General features: G+C 41.6%; 1 protein-coding gene across 2 annotated transcripts in view; it reads left to right on the top strand.

The window, feature by feature from the left end:
• larp4b (La ribonucleoprotein 4B) overlaps positions 1 to 18506 on the top strand; it is a 46951-nt gene extending 28445 nt beyond the window's left edge. Inside the window, exons 8-17 of one of the 2 annotated variants that reach the window (XM_041948568.1) lie at positions 748 to 858; positions 1555 to 1608; positions 4358 to 4564; positions 4959 to 5065; positions 5612 to 5875; positions 6732 to 6756; positions 7033 to 7203; positions 8076 to 8272; positions 8872 to 8983; positions 10182 to 18506. In XM_041948568.1, coding sequence (XP_041804502.1) covers positions 748 to 858; positions 1555 to 1608; positions 4358 to 4564; positions 4959 to 5065; positions 5612 to 5875; positions 6732 to 6756; positions 7033 to 7203; positions 8076 to 8272; positions 8872 to 8983; positions 10182 to 10508 — 1575 coding nt within the window. In that variant the 3' untranslated portion in view covers positions 10509 to 18506. Of the gene's footprint in view, positions 1 to 747; positions 859 to 1554; positions 1609 to 4357; positions 4565 to 4958; positions 5066 to 5611; positions 5876 to 6710; positions 6757 to 7032; positions 7204 to 8075; positions 8273 to 8871; positions 8984 to 10181 lie in introns of both variants that reach the window. The other variant, XM_041948567.1, reaches the window with a different exon arrangement.
• The last annotated feature ends 105 nt before the right edge of the window (positions 18507 to 18611 follow it).

The following is an 18611-nucleotide window of genomic DNA, read 5'->3' as shown; positions in this document are numbered from 1 at the left end:
TCTTTGGGCCAACTGTGGCTCAGGTCGTCCACTTAATGGCTGAATGCTGGCTCGTGTCATAAAGCGCTTACAGTGGTTGGCAAATTAGAAAAACGCTTCATAAACACGGTCCATTTACCAGCTAACTCTGTACGGTTCTGTTCATAAGAATGAAGTTGTGACAGTTCTAGGAGCTGTTTTCAGCTTTCTTCAGAGCCAATGATGAGGTCAAAATCAAGGGAGGAAACCTGTTGTTTTTGCTACTATTTAGTATATTTATTCAACACCAACAACCGTATCTGGCACATCTTAAAAAATCAGGCACATGAAGTATTCAGCGCTAACTTCATTATTTACAACAGCACTCAGACATGATAATTGACCTCATAGCTCTCTGGAAAATAAATTCCTTCATGGGGCACGTAACTTTCCGGTGTTAATTTCCAGACATTTTGTGTTTTGGGTCGTCATTTTTCTGTTTTTTTAAAGCATTTTTTGCCCAGTGTGTTAATTGGGGTGTGTCAAGCAGGTATGTATGTTTGAAAAGAAACAGAAGCAGCCATTTTTGTGTTCTGCCTTAAAGAAAAACAAGCATGAGGTCTGCACATGTTGGGCCTGTAAAATTCTAAGATTGCACTGTTTCTGAATTTTTCACTAGCTTTTAATGTTGTAATTTAAACTGGTGCATAGCTGCTATTTTCTGGAAAGGTTGTTTAAGTGTGTCATTTTTTAAAATGACTGAATTTCATCTCCTGGTTTGTTTTGCAGGAGGTTGAGGCTCTTTTTAAAGGGGACAACTTACCCAAGTTCATCAACTGTGAATTTGCCTACAACGACAACTGGTTCATCACATTTGAATCAGAAGCAGATGCACAGCAGGTAACAGCACGTGTGAAAAGTTCATGTATTATTTTGCTGGTATTTCTTATTTTCCCAAAGGTCACAGCAAAGTGTCTTTATCCTCTGAAACTGACAGAGGATACAGAATATGGTGGCGGGGTCTAATTACGAGAGGGATTGGCATTGAGCCCCTCTGACTTGATTGTGTCACTGAAAAGTAGACGTGGCCTAGCAAACAGCTGCCACCCGCACTGTAAAATCAGGATTAGGATGAGTGTGAAATGACTGGATTAGACCTCAGCCACGCCCTTTTACAGATATAACGTCATCCAGACACACACCTCCCATGAAATAGCTTCTCGTCCCACAAGCCAATGATTTAGTGCTGTTTTATGTGATAGGTGATGTTAGCTGGTCACCCCGAATCATGTTTGATTGGATAAAATTATGTAACCACCCCCATGTTTGAGATGAGTTATCAGAAATATTTGTGTGATTTAACGGAACAGAAAAAAACAGAAATTCTGATGTGAAAATATTCAAAATCTTTGGTTATTTTGACATATCAGACAAAACAAGCTAACTTTTACCCTGTTTGAGTGACTGCACTCCTACTTAATGTGGTACTTTGAGAAATCAAGTTGTCATTCGAATTTCTGTTTAATCTTGCATTTAAAATCAACTGAACCTGGCAATACCCTGAAATGCTGAAATTTCCATTTTCTCTTGATACAGGCATATCAGTATCTACGTGAGGAGGTGAAGACCTTCCAAGGGAAGCCTATAAAGGTAGGGAACTTGCCCGTTGAGTTTGTATCAACGATGAGTGATGTGTAAAGACCAGAGCATCATATATTTCTCAGTATGAACTTTGGTCAGTTGTTGCCCGATTTCAGGAAAGAAAAAGTCTAAATTAAACACAATCAAATGTTAATTCATGATGTGAACTGGTTTCATGTGACAGTCAACATCTAAGACGCACTTTTGATTTGTCTGCTTCGCCATGCGTCTGTCTGTGGATGATTACTTTTATTTTTTGTGATAATAGGACTATGGCACAGTCACTTTCTGCATGTCAATCCAAATTCAAACTCAGTCCAAAGTGACGAATTTTCATTAGTGAAGGACAGGATACAAATATCTTTCCTCATGCAGAGTTAATCAGAGTCACAAAGAAACACATCAAGGGTTTTAGCAGAGAAATCACAAATCTTCACTTAGGAGGTTTGTTCGCAGGTTAAGTGGCATCACATTTTTAAGTAGTTTCACTAATATATGAAAATCCCCATTAACACCACAGAAGAAAAACCTGGCTTGACAGAGCCTCTTCTTTTTCTCCCACTGGTCTATTTACCGTGTTGTCAGACTGCACTCAGCTGTGGATTTTCTGTCTTTCTTTCATTTACTACATCATTTATGCTTAATCAACACATTCAGTCAAAGAACACATGACCAGCTTCTTCTCCTACATTGGCTGATATTGTTGACACATGTTGTACTAACTGAAGATTGATAGCAGGTTTATGTAGCTGGCTGCCTGCGCTTTGGCGAGCTGTTACTGCTAAAAAATGATTGCTGAAATTCTGCTCAAAACATTAATGAATGTTTTGTCAGACTGTGTTAGGTATGAAGTGATTAGCAACAAACTAACAGCTCAAGTACATATTTAACTGGAATAGTGCACTCAGTACAGTGCAGATCTACACCAGGTGTGTGCGTTAGCACAATCAATTAAGGGGGGAGAGGTCCAGTTAGAGAACATTTCCTCAAACAGCGGTCTGCAACTTTGTTTGGTCTGCAATTTGTAACTGAATTATATTCAGTGTCATATATATTGCAGTAACAGTACATATGAAACTGTTGTCTCACCTTCTGTATGTAGTCAACAACTAATGGTCAAATCACATAAAGAAAGTACAGTTCAATGATATTTCAACATTATTTCCAGTCAGTTTTCACATTGAAGAGGAGAGATTATAAATAATAATTACTCTAATAATGAATAAATATGCTTTTCTCATTTCAGGTAAAATAAGGGTCTCATTTAAAAATACATACACAACAGAGCTTTTGAAAAATGTGCATCGTAAAAAAGGTTTTACTAAAATGAAATAAAAAATGTGTCTTGTGGTTCCCTTTTTTCATTTTTATTAACTACACTTCACCATTCTCTATTTCTCAACACATCTTAACAGTTTTAACACCTCCTTTTCTCTTTCTTTTGCTCATACGTCCCTCTTATGTCTCATAGTGGCGCTTCACATTGCCACTTTTAGTTATCGCCATGGTATTGGGACATATGAGACACACTGGTTTTGAACTGTCCATTGTTGCTTCAACCTCTGTTGTCACTGTCATAGTTTCTCCTTATAGAGCACCATGTGAAATTCCTTTTCTTTGACTGACTGACTTGTGATAATACCTGCATTTGGTTTGTGTTTCCTGGGCCAGATTCTCGAAAATCTGGTTAAAACAGGAACGCTTCGTCAAAATATCATAATTCTGAGGTTTTTCAAATATTGTGGATCTCCACAACCAAGAGAGGCCCTGGAGCATGCAGTCATAAGTGTGCACAAAAAGCATCAGGCTGAAGGGTCCAGTAGGAGTATGTGAGATTAGCTGCAAACAGAAATGACCAAACACATGATTGATAAAAACAAAGAGCGATTGATCAAAAAATAAACAAAGATGTAGACCAAGGCTGATATTTATCAAAGTGACCATTTGGACTTAAGAAAAGATAAAAGAAAAAAATCCTTCTCTTCGACTCATACCTGCAAATATTTCAGCAAAGCAAATTTTAGCACCTTCCTTCCTGGTCCAGTTTTGGTTTTCTATAGTCTTATTCCTATTTTTATATTTATGTATACATTTTAGATTTAAGTATATAAGGTTGCTTTTGATTCCATGTGATTTGCATCCGAAGATATTAAAGATTTTACACAATTCACAAAATTGAAATTGAGTTTTCCATGAGCGCCGGCTGTCGACCGGATCGCCGGACATTAAAACATTTTTCAACATTTCCGACTACTTCTTACTTTTTCAAGTCACGTTACCGTCACTTTTTAGATCGTGGCCTTTTTAACTGTATCTTTAATTCGGATGAAGGATTGTAGTCATTGGAAGTCTGGGTCTTGTGTTATCAGAAAAACAAACTGAGCTAATGTTAGCGTTAACCACTGAACACTGAAGGTATCCTAACTTAAAAATACAGATCTACCATGGTGGTTACTCAACGATGAAGACAACAGCGCCCCTGATCCCACAGTACTCACAATGTCGTCCAACTGTCTTTGGTTATGGTAGAACATTTTCTGTGTTGAAGCCCATGTAATATTGTATTATTGGTTCACCTGTCATGCTCCCACATATGTCGTCTTGCTCGTTAGATTACATTGTCTAGGAAGTCCTCCTTTCTCTGTGCTTGAAATTATCCATAGAGCCTAGAACTCTTAAACCCCTGAATTGGCTCTTTAGATCGTTTTTATGTGTAGAACATATATGCTCATTTCCTGTCCTGTTCTGGCTCTACCAGGCGAGGATAAAGGCGAAGGCAATCGCTATCAACACTTTCATGCCAAAGAACGGTTACCGGCCGGTGGAGGTGAACCCGTACGCCCAGCAGCGCTACACGTCCTACTTCATCCCGCCGGTTTACAGCCCCCAGCAGCAGTTCCCCTTATACAGCCTCATCACGCCGCAGGCCTGGTCCGCCACGCACAGCTTCATCGACCCCACACTGGTAAGAATGGCATCAGGTTTTTCACATCTAAATAGCTGAATTCAGGGTGGCTTTTTTCTGAACTGCTTACAAATAGTTTTAAAATCTGTTTATCTGTTTTTAATATTTTCACAAGCAATTTGTCTCTTTCATGGTCTTAGTTATGAAGATTGTTTCTTTGACTTGGTCTTAAATTGAAACAGATTATTACCTTTTAAATGCGTCCCAGATTAGTTTGGTTTAGCTGCTTAAGGTTCAATATAAAATCCAACTTGAAACTATCAAATGAAAACATTAGGTCCAAGAAGATCTTTTTGTAAATCACTTTATTCCTGCACTCAGGCATCACTGCAAGCCAACATGTCGATTTCACTTCCTGTTAACGCAGCTGGTGAATCTGTTTTCTGTTAACCAGGTTGCACCATTTCACAACAACCAGTTCATCAATGGATTTACCACATCACACAGTTTTAAACCAGCGACGTCCCCCCTCACTGTCAGACACTACTCGCCGAGGAACAGGTTGGTATCTGTGCCCCCACCGTCATTAATACAGGGGACAATGGTGGAAAACAAGCATATGAAGAAGACCTCTGAGCAGTAAGATCTCTGTTCTCTCACAGGGAGTGAAACACACTGTCAGGTTATAGTTAGTGATGAAGCTTTTGCTTCTTGACAGTGATTTGAGGGTTTAGAAGAGGAGGAAAAGAAGAGCATGAAAATGTTGGTTTACATTACCTACTTTAATCACTTGAGCAGAATGTGCTTTTTATTTTTTACATTTTATTGTAATCTGTCATTATGTTGTATCTATTTTGCAATGAAGTTCATTATTTCTTAGGTCATATCTTGTGTTGTGCAATATTCTTGTTGTGTATGTTCTGGTTTTTATAGATCTGGGTATGATCCTACATTGACGGCAGTTTGTTTGTACGTGTTTACTGCTGCAACGACTGTCTCTCAAATGGCAAAGACAGGGGAGACAATAACGGCTAATCTAATCTAATATATCAGCCAACAGTCTGGGTGAATTGAGTGCAATTTCACAAGTGTTCCCGTTTCCTGCAGGAATCACAGTAAACCTCACCTGAGGCCAACCATCCCCACAGCGGACCGCAGCACTGGGCTTCTGGACAACCCGGGCCTCTTTCCCAGCTTCCCCAGCGAGAGACTCAACGGGGTTCGCAGCAGTCCCCCCACGCGACTCCCCACCAGCCAGCCCAGAACCAGGTTACCCTCCACCTCCGCCTTCCCACGCAGGGACACGGTGGGCACGGGACGAGTAACTGAGCCCTCGACCACAGATTACCCTCTGGGTGTCGGCAGAGGAAGGTACGCCAACGCTCCAGTGCGCAAAAATGATCGATAACGATACCATCCTGTCGTCATAATACGGCCGTGGAAAGTTTGAAAATGAATGTCCAAGTAATTCGACAATTTTCCGCAAAAAAAACAAAACAAAACCATTTTTGTAAGTAACCATGTATGAAATCGCACTGAGCACCAGTAACGACAACAGTAGTGCCTTAAATCTAGATTTTTCCACACTTAACTTGCTATCAAAGTTCATTGTCAGTACACATTTTTAAACAGTTGTGCTAAAGTTCACCAAAGTAATGACGTATGTTTAAATTGGGCGCATGTTCGTTATATCTTCACGCTTGTTTCTTGAGCCAAACTGCAGAAAATGCAAGTATAGATAGCTAATAGACAAAGTACCTGGAGGAGCTGTGAAAACGTCATTGTCTCTGATCTCTAATCATTTATATTTAAACATCCTCTCATAGGAGCCCTGTTTAAAAGCTACCACAGGCGTCACTCATCAGTTTCAAATCACTAAAACTATGGATAGATGATTTAAAAAATGACTTTATTATTATTTTCAGCAAACACAAGCATGCAAACCTGACCGACCTGCACCTCACAACTATAAGCTATGTAGTAACACATGTTTGAGCCTTATACAGTTTATTTTATAGTATACATGGAGAAAAAATGCTCAGAAAATCTCTCTAACTCTTCAGAGTGCAGTCAGCTGTTCATCTGCGTTACCAGCAGAGCTGAGATCGACCTTATTCAGTCTGAGACATAAGCTGTTAAATCAAAGCATTGTCATCGTTTCAGTCAGAGCGGATGTTTGTAAATTCAAGTGTTCTCTTTCTTAAAGGAAAAATGTTTCTGCTTCTAGGAAAAAGAGGGACGAAAAGTTTACAGTAAGTACTTTTTTGGTGTCTTCCTTTACAGTCTAATGTAGCTGTATTTATATATAAAAATGATCAAATGATCAATCAATGAAAGCAAGATTAGATTTATTCTGTAATGTAATTATGCATAAATGTGTCATTGTGTTAATCTCTGAATGATCAGTTGGTAGACGCCCCGTCATCTGACTGACCCTCTCTGTTGCTGTACTTTGACTTTGTGTTTCAAGGTTGTTTCCCTCCGCTGCTAAGTTTTGTGCTGACTCTGTGTTTGTTGACATCATGTAGAGAGTGACGCCTCAGTCGCCGCCGCCTCCTCCCAAACCCCCATCTCCGAGCTTCGAGCTGGGTCTCTCCAGCTTCCCTCCCCTGCCGGGAGCAGCCGGCCAGCTCAAGACGGACGATGTGTTCGACAACCGGCTGGCCAGCAGCGTCGTTGTTGGAACCACAAAGGAACGGGTAAAGACCGAACGCGCATTCTGTGTGTCTGTGTGTTGTCCGTATATTACATGCTGTATGGATGAATACATGCATCATTTAGCCATCAGCTAAATGATGCATGTATTAATTCCAAAGAAATAATCTCCCACACACAGTCAATGTGCTCAGTTGTATGGCAGCCTTTTGTGGTAAAAGGTCAGGTTACAGAGTGAGTAGCTTTAAAAAAGAAAGTTTCCTTATCACACTATCTAATCTATCTTAGCAACCCAAATTTCACCGACAGACAATTTGGTAGTATAAGTTGACTTCTACCTTCAGGTAACAGTCTTCACGGGTCCACCTGAGGACCCAGAACCTGTACGGGTTCGGATCCACGTGTACATATGGTCAGTCAGCTAGGGTCAGGTCTCAGTGTATTACCCCGGGTCTGTTTAGCATTCTGTGTAATGTTTAACAGACACCAGGCTGAGGACACATTTTTCAGAGTGAGCAGCACATTATAGAGGGTTAAATGATTTCCTGAGGGAATTCCTGGACTCTTGTGAAGTGTCACATCAGTATACAACTCTACATGTCAGCAACATGATTCACAGACACTCCTCTCAATCATTAGATTAAAAAAATCCCTGCTTTTAGCTGAAATCATCACTCGAGAGCAGCTGCAACCTTCACATGCTTCTTGTTTCAAATATGATGAAAAAACAGTTGTAAGGATTCAAAATCTGTAGCACCAAGACCGTGGATTTATCCAATACTGCTGTTCCTTTAATATTTATGCAGAATTGAAAGGTATACTGATTGATGATAATACAGCTAATACTAAAAAAGAAAAAGGAAAAAACAACTTGCTTTAATGCCTCTCTGAGTCTCTTTGTGTGGTTTTGTTGCAGAATGTAAGTGCTGATTCCAGTACTGGAGGAGGTCTCTCTCCGGCGGGCCCCAAAGAGCCGCTTCGGTCCTCCGCCTCCCCAATGCCCACAAGCTTCCAGCCTTCGCCAACCGCCTCGACCCCGGCCTCAGCCTCAGCCCCGACCCTGACCCCAGCCGCCGGCCCACCGCACAGTCCCGCTCCCTCCCTCCCAGCAACGTAAGAAGCACACCGACCGAGTTAATTGGGGATGTATTGCAGGGTCATTTTCTATCCACTGCTATAGGGTAGCAGGTGTGCATGCGCCGTGTAAAATATCAATCAAACAATGTTAATTTCCTGTTTGACATATACTCAATTGAAAACAGCACAAAGACAACATATTTAATGTTCGACCTCATCAGCTTCATTGGTTTTTGTAAATATCTGCCTATTTTGAATTTGATACCAGCAGCACAGTTTAGGTTTATAAGACTTTGGAACCAGTCATGCTATTTTCCTGTGTACAATAACTCAGAATGAAAAAGCTTCAAGATGTGCATCATCACAGGTTAATGTGCGTCAAGGCACATCATGAAATGACACTTTCCTGCGCACCAGAAAAGCCGCCATTTCTTGACATTTGCTCCACGGGTTGGCCATCCTACCTGCTGCTCCTTGTCTCGGTTTATTTGTTTAGTGCGTCTGGTGTACATTACAGTCATCACTGAGCATCACTTTCAGCACGTGTTGCCCTTATTAGACCTTACTTCTTGTGTTTCCCTGCCGCTTCACCACACATTTTATTTGGCGTTGCCTCCTGTTTCTGTTTATTTCAGGGAGGTGAAGGTGACGGAGGTGAAGCCGAAGGAGGCGCAGTTGTCAGTGGAGCGAGTTCCTGGCACTTTGTCCACTGCAAGCAAATCCGTGCAAGTCAACGGTGCTGCAACGGTCAGTCATGATTTCTTCTTTTCCCTTTTTTCTCCCCTCACCTGCAACCTTTTTAATGCTCACCCCCACTCAGACATCTCAATCACAGACAGATTGACCTCAGCAGGAACAAAAGGTGTAAATTAATCAGGCCTTAATTATGCACTCTCTTATTAAACTTGAGTACAGATAAGTAAATTCCTCATGCCTTATGGGGGAAAAGGTTGTGTGTTTTTAAAACAGATGCAGGTATACATCTCAAAGTTGTACTTTCATTAACTGCGAGGGACGCACTTATCAAGCTCCGATAGGTCAGTGTAAGGTTCCTGAAGACAATGGTGCTGTTGGCTTTGGCTTCAGTTCTGGTGAAAAGCTCCTCAGCTTTGCATTTTTAGCAAGTGTTACAACCTGCAGCTGATGAACCTCTGAATCTCCAGAAAGTTGACTTTTCAGGAACGAGCTGTTTTCCAGAATCAGCCGTGTTTTTAGTCTGCTGACGGTGGGTTTTTTATGTTGTCTAAAGGGGTTTGAAGACACTTTTCATTAATCTTACAGGTTGTCCTCTGCCCGTATTGTTTTTTCTCTGCACCACTACATTTTTGTTGTCTTTTTAAAGATGCTTTATTTTGCCTGTTTTTGTAAAATGTTGATTGTCATGCACTTGTGTGTCTTCTTTATAATGGCTTTTGTTAGGTTATTGCCATTTATGGTGTTTTCTAGTATATGCAAGGTTTTATTGTCTTGCTTGTTTCTTCCTTTTAATGTGTGGCATCCACCTGCTCAGGGACTGCAGATGAAAATAAGCCTTTTGTCTAAATTCTTCAACAGTACAAACACATCAGCAGCGGGAAAGTGAATGCATCCCATTTGTCTCGATATAGTTCATCCAGCTGTACTATGTATTTATAGATAAAATTACATCATGAACATGTCTAAATAGTGTTTAATTCACAGAATTATGCAAAACGAAGTGCTGAAACATGGTGACAGTGGTCATATTTCAGTGTCTGTACCGGTAGACTAATCTCTGTTGTCTTGCTGTATCATCACATCATCCAACCTATAGCAGAAACAGAAGTCATATTAAAAATAATCCCCACACTTGCATTAACAGGTGTGCAGAAGGGAATATTTCCATGGTAAAAGTGTCGGGGCGTGTAGACGAGCGCTGTAACGTGCAGAATATGTTACGACTGTGTTGTTGTGGCTTCCCTGACAGGAGCAGAGGAAGCCCTCCTACGCTGAGATCTGCCAGCGGGTGAAGGATGCACCGACATTACAGCAACCACCGACCCCCAAGGAAGCCAAGCCAGCCTGCGCTGCCCCCACAGGCGAGGAGAGGAAGTGCCCCGATGCCTCCATCCCGGCAGGGGAGGCCAAGGCCAGAGAGACACACCCCCCCTCCTCTAAACCTGGCACGGCCACCCCAGGCAGACCCCCGAGGGATGCCCGAAGGCCGGCCGGGCGGTGGGCCTCCCCGCCCCCACACCCAGGGAAAACCCCCAGCAAAGATCCCCACCACACCCCACCCAAGTCCCCGCAGTAGGGCGACTCCCTGTGTCCTCCAACCCCTCCCACTACGCTCCAGAGATGCGTTCAAAAAAAGGAATTATAAGTCAGGGCTACTCAATACTTCTATCCCAGAATCAGCAGTCACAAACGAGCATAGAGGACGCCTTCTTTTCTGGATCAGGGCTTGCAGACAAAAAGCACTTTACTGTGCATGTAGAGCACCGTTTCATTCTTTTTATTCTATTTATTTGCTTTTTTTTAATTTCAGTTTTATTTCTCCTTTTCTCTTTTTGCATTACGTAGTTGTGTCAGCCTATAAGTTGGCACAGACAACACTGAAATTTATTCATTCTGTCCAAATGGCCTTGTGGGATAAAATTAGTCTTGTGTGCGAAGCAGCAGGGCATTGTTGGAAGCCACCCCAGTGGATGATGGGAAAGAGTGCATACAACAGACTCCACCTTGTTTGGCTCTCACAGTGAGGGGTTTGTTTGCATGTTGAGTGGCACTGTTGTGCAACTTTATGTAGCTTAATTATGGGTTATAATTAGCAGATATGTTTTTTAATACATACTCACATCCATATGCAAGACTTAACATCTAAATCTCATCACAACAACTCGGATCCTTTGGTTTACATGGCCTCAAAGTGAATTTTTCTCTTTGCAGATTTATTTACACTATGCGACTTTGTTGATAATGTGTTTTTTTCTGTCAGCAGCTCATCTTTGTTTGTCGACCATCGGTACAGTTACTGCTGGTTTCTTCCTCTGATCATTTTCTAAGAGCATCACTTCCCTCTGCTGTTATGTTATTTTTGCTATTTGCTAACACTGCTAACTAGTTAGCTACATTGCGTCTAACAGCTGATGTGAGAGCAGTGTTTTTAGTGTCGGACAGGAAGGGCATGTGGATATCTGCAAGCAAATCTTTGCTCAAAGACAAATGAGGCATCGAGGCACCTTGTTGTTGTTGTTGGCAAAAGTAATTTGTCTGTTGGAAATATCTGGAAGTAGGTTAAGGTGTTTTTTTTGTGTGAGAAAACATTTAATGAGTCAGGGGAAGCTCAGTTTTCTCTTGGATTGTATTTTTGGGAAAGTGTGGGAAACTTTCGCAGCTGCAATGCTCTCCTCTCTTCTCATTTCCTCTGAAAAACTGTGGATTAAAACTATCAGCAGGCACATGATGTCAAAGAAGACATGGGGCAGTTTTTAGGCTGACAAATTTCAAATCCAGTCGTGACAAATAATTGTTGAAACGGCTGCTTCTCGTCTGAAGCGGCTCGGTTCACTCTGGAGGTGAGGAAACACTGGTGAGCTGAGATTAGGAAGGAGGAAATTAACACTAGCTGTCGTTCAGATGCTCGGTGAACCCACGTCAGTTTACCACTGTGACAGATAACTGTCAGGAGGAGGGGGCGTGCTTATTCTGAATATCTGCTGAGACAACGTGACTTCAGGGGACGGAAACGCCAAAAATGCACCATTGGGGGCACGAGTTCAGAGTTCAGTGTGGAGTTTTTGTTCAGAGTGGTGGCAGTGGGATTTCTTTTGCAAACCGTTCAAACAGTGGCATGTTTCTAGTTCTTTCTTCTAGATATGGTGCTAGACTTTGAATCCTGGAATCTGTTACTACAGCTCATCTTTTACTGTATGTAAAAAAAAAAAAAAAATACTAGAATTTTATTTGCACTGTTACTGTTTTCTCAGACTCGGAGGGCAAAAGTTTGATTCTCCCACCTGAAGTGAAAAAGGGAATTGATCCTTAAAGTGAGGAGAAGAGGAAAAAAGATGCAAATTCAGTGAAAGTTTTCCAGGAGAAAACAGCCAATGACCCTTAAACACCATCTCTGCAGACCCAGTCGCTGAAGTCTTTGTTTTTGTTGTTCTGCCTTGTGGGTGCCTGTTGAACACACTGTAGGATGGACATTTAGGCATCACATGACTTTCCAGAGTTGTCCAGCTTGTCATGTTTTTGATGGCTTGTTATGGATGCTAATATTAATTTGTATTTTTTGCTGTTGGTGCTCTTATAGGGATGCAGTGGTTTGGATTTTGGCTTCTTTTTCTGTATCAATGAGGATTTCTCATTGAAAGAGCGCTTGTAAAAGTGATGTATACGGAAAGTGAGACAGTTGAATAGACCTAGGATATTCTACTCACACTGAAGCGATGAAGGTAAATGATGAGTGAGTTTTTTGGAATGTAGTTTGCCATGTTGGAGTGGGAAACAGACTTTGTTGGGAGTCCCGTCGGGGTTCTTGTGAACAGCGTTGAACCAAACATCCTTTCAAAATGTAAACATTTAACACAGCGTGAACAGGCAGACGAGCAGGTGGGTTTACAGCAGGAGTGCGATCAGGGAAGTCCCAAACTGTCGTGTAGAATCCATCCTCAGGGGTGAAGATGTTCGGCGCCCGGTCTTCACCACAAGAGTTTTTCTTCGTTTGTTTTTCTGTCAGCATGCTTATTTGGTTTCTTCTAGTTCCAGTTTGCACACTTTGATTTGTCCTGAGTATTTTCTTTTTACAAAGATTGACCAAAGCACACTGACTGCTTCACTCCTGTGCTCTTGGGACTAATTTCACCCGACAGGAGGAGTTACATTTAAAGCACAGAGCGAAGGAAAATACGTCCTTTACTCACCTTGAGTCTACAGAGTTCAGAGTTGTGGTTCAGAAAGGAGACGCTAACACTAGCAGCCACACAAATTCAGGCTTAACGGGACTTAATGGAGCAGCATTTCAGATGACAGCTGGTTGTCGGGGCGCTGGTGGAACATTTTGATTCCTTCAGAGTGAAGTAGTAAGATGCAGGGAGGAAACTTGTTGGTCAGATTTAGTTGAATTTAAGCTTTGGTTGGGAGGTCTGTCTACTGTAGCAGCCACTTTGGCAGATAACCAACCAAGTCTTGGATGTTTTACTGTATTCTAAAGATGTAATCGGCTGATAGATAGAAGGAATTATTGGCATGCAAGTATTGAAATGAGTGGAAATGGCAGCCAATCATAAAACTAATTAAGAAATGTCAAAAGTGTGTTTTTTTTTTGGGACCGAACAGACTTGAAGTGAGTTTCCTCTCTGCTCCTCAGTCGTGTGCTAAGGGTAATCTTTCAAAGTTGTCTCCTTAGATGCAAAACGCCCTTAAAAAAAACACTGTACTATACAAAATATATGTGCTTGGGGGAAACACAAACCTACACGACGTGGGACCTCGCATGTCTCGCCAAAGTCTTCCTGCAACAAGAAGCATTCTGGGTAATCCCACTAAGAGAAAACAGGAGCCCATCTGGAGAAGGGAAAGCTTCATTAAAACGCCTGTACTCGTGCTCATAGCTGCTTTTGATTTGGATGCTAAATCTTGAGTTTGCTAAGAAATTATATATTTTGGATTTTTTTTTTTTTGTTTCTTTGAAGGACTGAGATGCACTTGGATGGGTCCATTGTTATTATTATTATTTTTCCCTCATTGGTGGAAATGGTAAAAGAGAAAATGCACCATATCCACTTATTTATAAACCAGTGCTGTTTATTCCATGAGAAATATCGTTAAGTTTTCTTTTTAGGGAGAAGAAAAACTAGAGACGCATCGAGGTCTCTATATATACGCAAAATGTAAAAAAAAAAAAATCCATCCAGTGTTTGAGAAACTTGAATTTTATTTAAACTTGAAAAATGACTTTGCCTTAACTTTTATACAAGACAAGCATAGAGTTTATTTCTTTTCAAAAAAAAATCCCCAGAATGCTAACGAAGCGTGACATGTGGAAAATATTCAGTCGTACCAGAAGTCTTACTGAGAGAGAGAGAGAGAGTACAAATCTCGCAGCATTTTCTTTCTTTTCCCTTTTTTGTTTTTGTAAATTGTATGAAAAAGAATCATTTGGATTGTTTTTGTCTCTTGTTTAATAGTTTCAGGTTGTTTTTTGGGGAAAAATATAAACCTTGTAAATGCAAAACTAGTCAATACTGTATTAAATTTGTGCACTTTGAAGTGTGTGCTTTGCTTGTACAGTTGTAAATACTCAGAAAAATATAAGAGGTACCTTAAAATGATTATAAAAATATATTGATCTTGTTCAACTATTAATGTCGCTATCGAGCTGGATGTAGGATATAAAAAAACTTAATGTTGTGCTTTTGGAAATATTTTTCTTTAACTTTTTTATGTTTAGTTTGGGTGCGTGGATTTTGATTTCCGCTCCACTCTGCAGCGTGCGGAGGTCGTCTCGATTGTACATTTTCTGTTTTTGTTTGTTGTCTTTCATTCCATTTTCCGTACCCGTGTGGTCGGTTGATTTCTCCCCCCAGTTAATCTTATTAATGAACCTTACAAAGCTGCGTGTCCACCAACATCCTCTTGAAAGCTCTGGCTTCTCTTTCTTTTACTGTTAAATGCTGGGAATTATTTTTTTTCCAGACATCTTCGTCTCTTTTTCCCCTCCAGATTGAATGATGAAGCTGTTTAGCAAAAAAAAAAAGCACTACATGTCAGATCCTTAGTTGTCACTGTGCAACAGCAGCAGCCAATAATGCAAAGTATTTTTGACATCTTTAAATACCACTGTTGTAATACCAAGAAAATGAATAGATGTAACTTACAAGCTACAGTAAAAAAAAAAAAAAGATTAAAAGAATCAATGTTGTCCAACAGAACTGTAATAATCTCAGGGGAAAGTAGCCCCTCACACTAATACGCAACATTGATATATACCATGATGATGACATGTTCATACATATGCAACTCAACAGTATACAGTTAAACTGCATAGTGTCCACATGTGGTGGACGCCATAACAAGACAATATCTAATGTCAAACAATGTAAATAAGAAGACAAGGGAGAGCCGAAGTTCTGCCTCTTTCTAAGACCAACCTCAGCACGATGGTGTATTTTTCTCATCAAGGGTTTCTTTTATTGGTTTTCCTGCAAAGCTGAAACTTAATTTGTGGTTTTCTGTCCATATTCAAAGATGAATGAGTATCTTTTACTGTGCTGGATGGTAAAATTACAGAATGTTGTCACTGATCGACTACTTAAACATTTTAGGAACTGTGCTCGTTTCTTTCTTAGAGCAGATCAGTGGCGCTCTCATGTCTGTACGGAGCTGGAGTCAGGATGTGTTTAGCCTAGCTTAGCACAAAGACAGGAAACGGGGAACTGCCAGTCTGGCATTCTTAAGTTTAAAAATGCGTCTGCCAACATGTCATAAAGCTCATTAACTCAAATCCTGTTTGCTCAATATGGATACAAACGTAGATGTCAAAATGGCAATCTGTTACCAGTTGTTTCCCGGCTTTATGCTAAGCTAGGCTAACCACATCCCGACTCCAACTCTGCTAAATGCACACAACTCAGCGTTGAGTTTTTGGTCTTCTCATGTGACTCATCTGATAAGCGTTCTCACTAAATGTTGAACAGTTTCTTTAACCAAAATGCTAATTCTGTTAGCGCGCACCAGCTCCCCTGAACAGGGCTGGATGTCTTGTGAATTTTAGAAACTGGTGCCTGAACCGTTTACCAAAACCAAAACCATGTTTGATTCAGCGCATTCTATTCACAGCCCTTTTTCTAATTTAACGAAAGACGTTGAAGTTTAAAACACATGCAGCCTTACAAGAACTCAAATAATGAACAGTTAGCAGAAGCTTGTTGTGAATCAGACCAGATGTTGTACGCCAGCTTTAGCTACTTCACAGTTTTTGATGGTCTCTGTAACGACACGATGGACGATAGCATTAAAAGGTTTTCGAGGTCGGACGGCCGTCCCTACTTGTGAGCTTTGTAGTTGCAGAAAGTTGGTGGACATTTTGCCGTTAGCGCTGTCCTGTGCAGCAGAGGCCCTCACAGATGCACCCGGGACCAGACCCGGGCCGAGTCCAGATGATGTTCGTGTCTAATCTGTGCTGGTATTCTCTCAAACACAATTTGGATCGGGTAGAATTGTCCTTGTGGTTCTTGGGATTGGGACTAATTCCCGAATGTGAGTTCAGGAAGGTTTTTCAGCAGGCCAGTGTGGATCCACTGTACAGTAGCTGCTGCTCGTCTCTCTTATGGACAGAAAAACGCAGAAACTTGTTAGTTTTTCAGACAAAGGGATAAAAGAAAAAGTGGATAAACTGCAACAACCCAAAGCTAGAGGAACAGAAGAGAGGCAGAACACTGGGCAGAACTTCTCTCTATGGCCGTGACGTTTCGGCGCACTGGTGTTGGTAGGACCTTAGCTTTTGCTACGAGCTGCGCCTCCTCTAGCTGGCTGAAAAGAGCGATGCCTGATGGACACGTCCCAGTTTTGTGCGCTGTCTTCGGACAGGCCGCGCTTCAAGGAGATCTGATGTGTGACTCTCGTGGACAATATCGAAACGCGGCGCGGCGAAGCGCACTCGAAGCACATTTCCGAACATCCGCACCTTCAGCCTGTACAGCACACGGCACTCGAGGTGGGAGACTATCGGCAGTCGCCTGCTGCCGGCAGAAATAAAGCCGAGTGTCGGACTCGTCGGAGCGGCGGGTGGAGCTGAAGTTCCCCACCCGAGTGTCGCTGCAGGTACCAGGCGAGACGCCTCCTCAGCTAAAAGTCGTTGAAACTTGCTCAGTGTTGTTGTGTCTTCACCTTTTCTCCTTCTCATTTCCCTGTTTGAGGTTTCTTGTTCATGTCCTTCAGCTTTCATGACTTCCTCTCCTGAGAAATAAATGTACAAATGATTTTCTTTTGGGTTTTTTCTTTTTTTTTTTTTTTTGGGGAGTTGGGGACAGAAGCAGAGGCTCAACTGGAATCACAGCTCAGTTAGTTTATTTCTTTTCAGGTGTGTTTCAGAGCGAGTTTTCTGGCACATACAGTTCATTTACATGCGCAGGTTGAGATGTCTGTTTGAACCGTGTGATCACATGTGGACTGCATTTTGATGTGGCAAAGACAACCAGTGACTGTGCCATTAAACGACTGTGGTCTTGTCTCGACTGGGCGGTTTAACCTGTACATAGCTGAGCGCATGCCATCTCGGGCTTTTACTTTTTTTTGTGTTTTATTTTAAGATGTGATTTTCTTTGTTGCTGAAAGTCCCCGAAGGACTTGTCACATCTGGAGAAATCCACACCGCTGACCGTGGGAGCGGTTTTCGTGCGTCGTAACTTGCGGTCGATCCCTGCCGAGGTCGAGGCACGTTTGACCTCGACCTTTCAGACGTAAAACACAGACGATTACAAACTGGGCGTCCCTTAACTGTGAATGTGTGCATGTGTGAAATAAATAAATGTGTGCCACCCAGAAATCCAGACCAATGCAAAGGTGACTCTTCCTCAAGCGCAATGCCTCAGACTGGATGGTACCGCTTTCGCAGGGATCTGTCATTTTGGCGGCAAGACGGCCGCAAGTTATGCACGTCTCTCCTGAATCATCGGCGCTAACGCAAACGCTCGCGTTGTGGCGTTTTTGAGGAGCTCCTTTTTCTCGTGGACTTGGACACGGAGCGTCACACCTCATATCAGCCCGTCTGTCGCCTCAGCTCGCGGTCTCCTCCTTCCTGTTCGCCAGTTTTCACAGTGCCATTTCTTTGTTTTGTTTTGTTTTTTCCTCAAGGGTTGCATCTGGTCGGAAAAATGGACTCCCTTCGACTTGTTTCTTCTTTTTATTGTTATTACTTTCAAAGATATAATAACGAATGCACACCGACTGACTGGAACAAAACTCGATCTCTTTATCAACTCACTGTGGTTTAACTCATTAACACTCTGACCATGCTACGCTAACAGCTGTGGACAATCGATGACTCCATCCTGGTGGGGTCTGGACAGATAATTTTGCATAACGACACCTTTAACAGATGTAGAATGGAGGTTGCGTTCAAGAGGGCTTCTTTTTTAGCATTTGTTTTTGTCTTTTGTTTTGGGTCTATTCTTCCATCGAGACTGGAATCAAGCGTACATGTCGGCTTTAGGTAATTTAAGTTACTCTGTGTCATGATGTAAAATTGTCTAATTTGGAGAAAAAAATGTAGCTTACTGAAAAATAAAGATTTAGGCACTGTTGAGGAGCCACTGTCTGTATTTTTTGGGCTTTTTATGAGCAGTTTTGTGCATCTAGATTTTCAGATTTATGTTTTTAAGTGATTGTAGAACTTAATTTATACATGATCCAA

Source organism: Chelmon rostratus, chromosome 12 (genome assembly GCF_017976325.1).
Source record: "Chelmon rostratus isolate fCheRos1 chromosome 12, fCheRos1.pri, whole genome shotgun sequence".
NCBI lineage: Eukaryota > Metazoa > Chordata > Actinopteri > Chaetodontiformes > Chaetodontidae > Chelmon > Chelmon rostratus.
The sequence above is the reverse complement of the archived record's forward strand: the minus strand, read 5'-3'. Positions and strand labels throughout refer to the sequence as shown.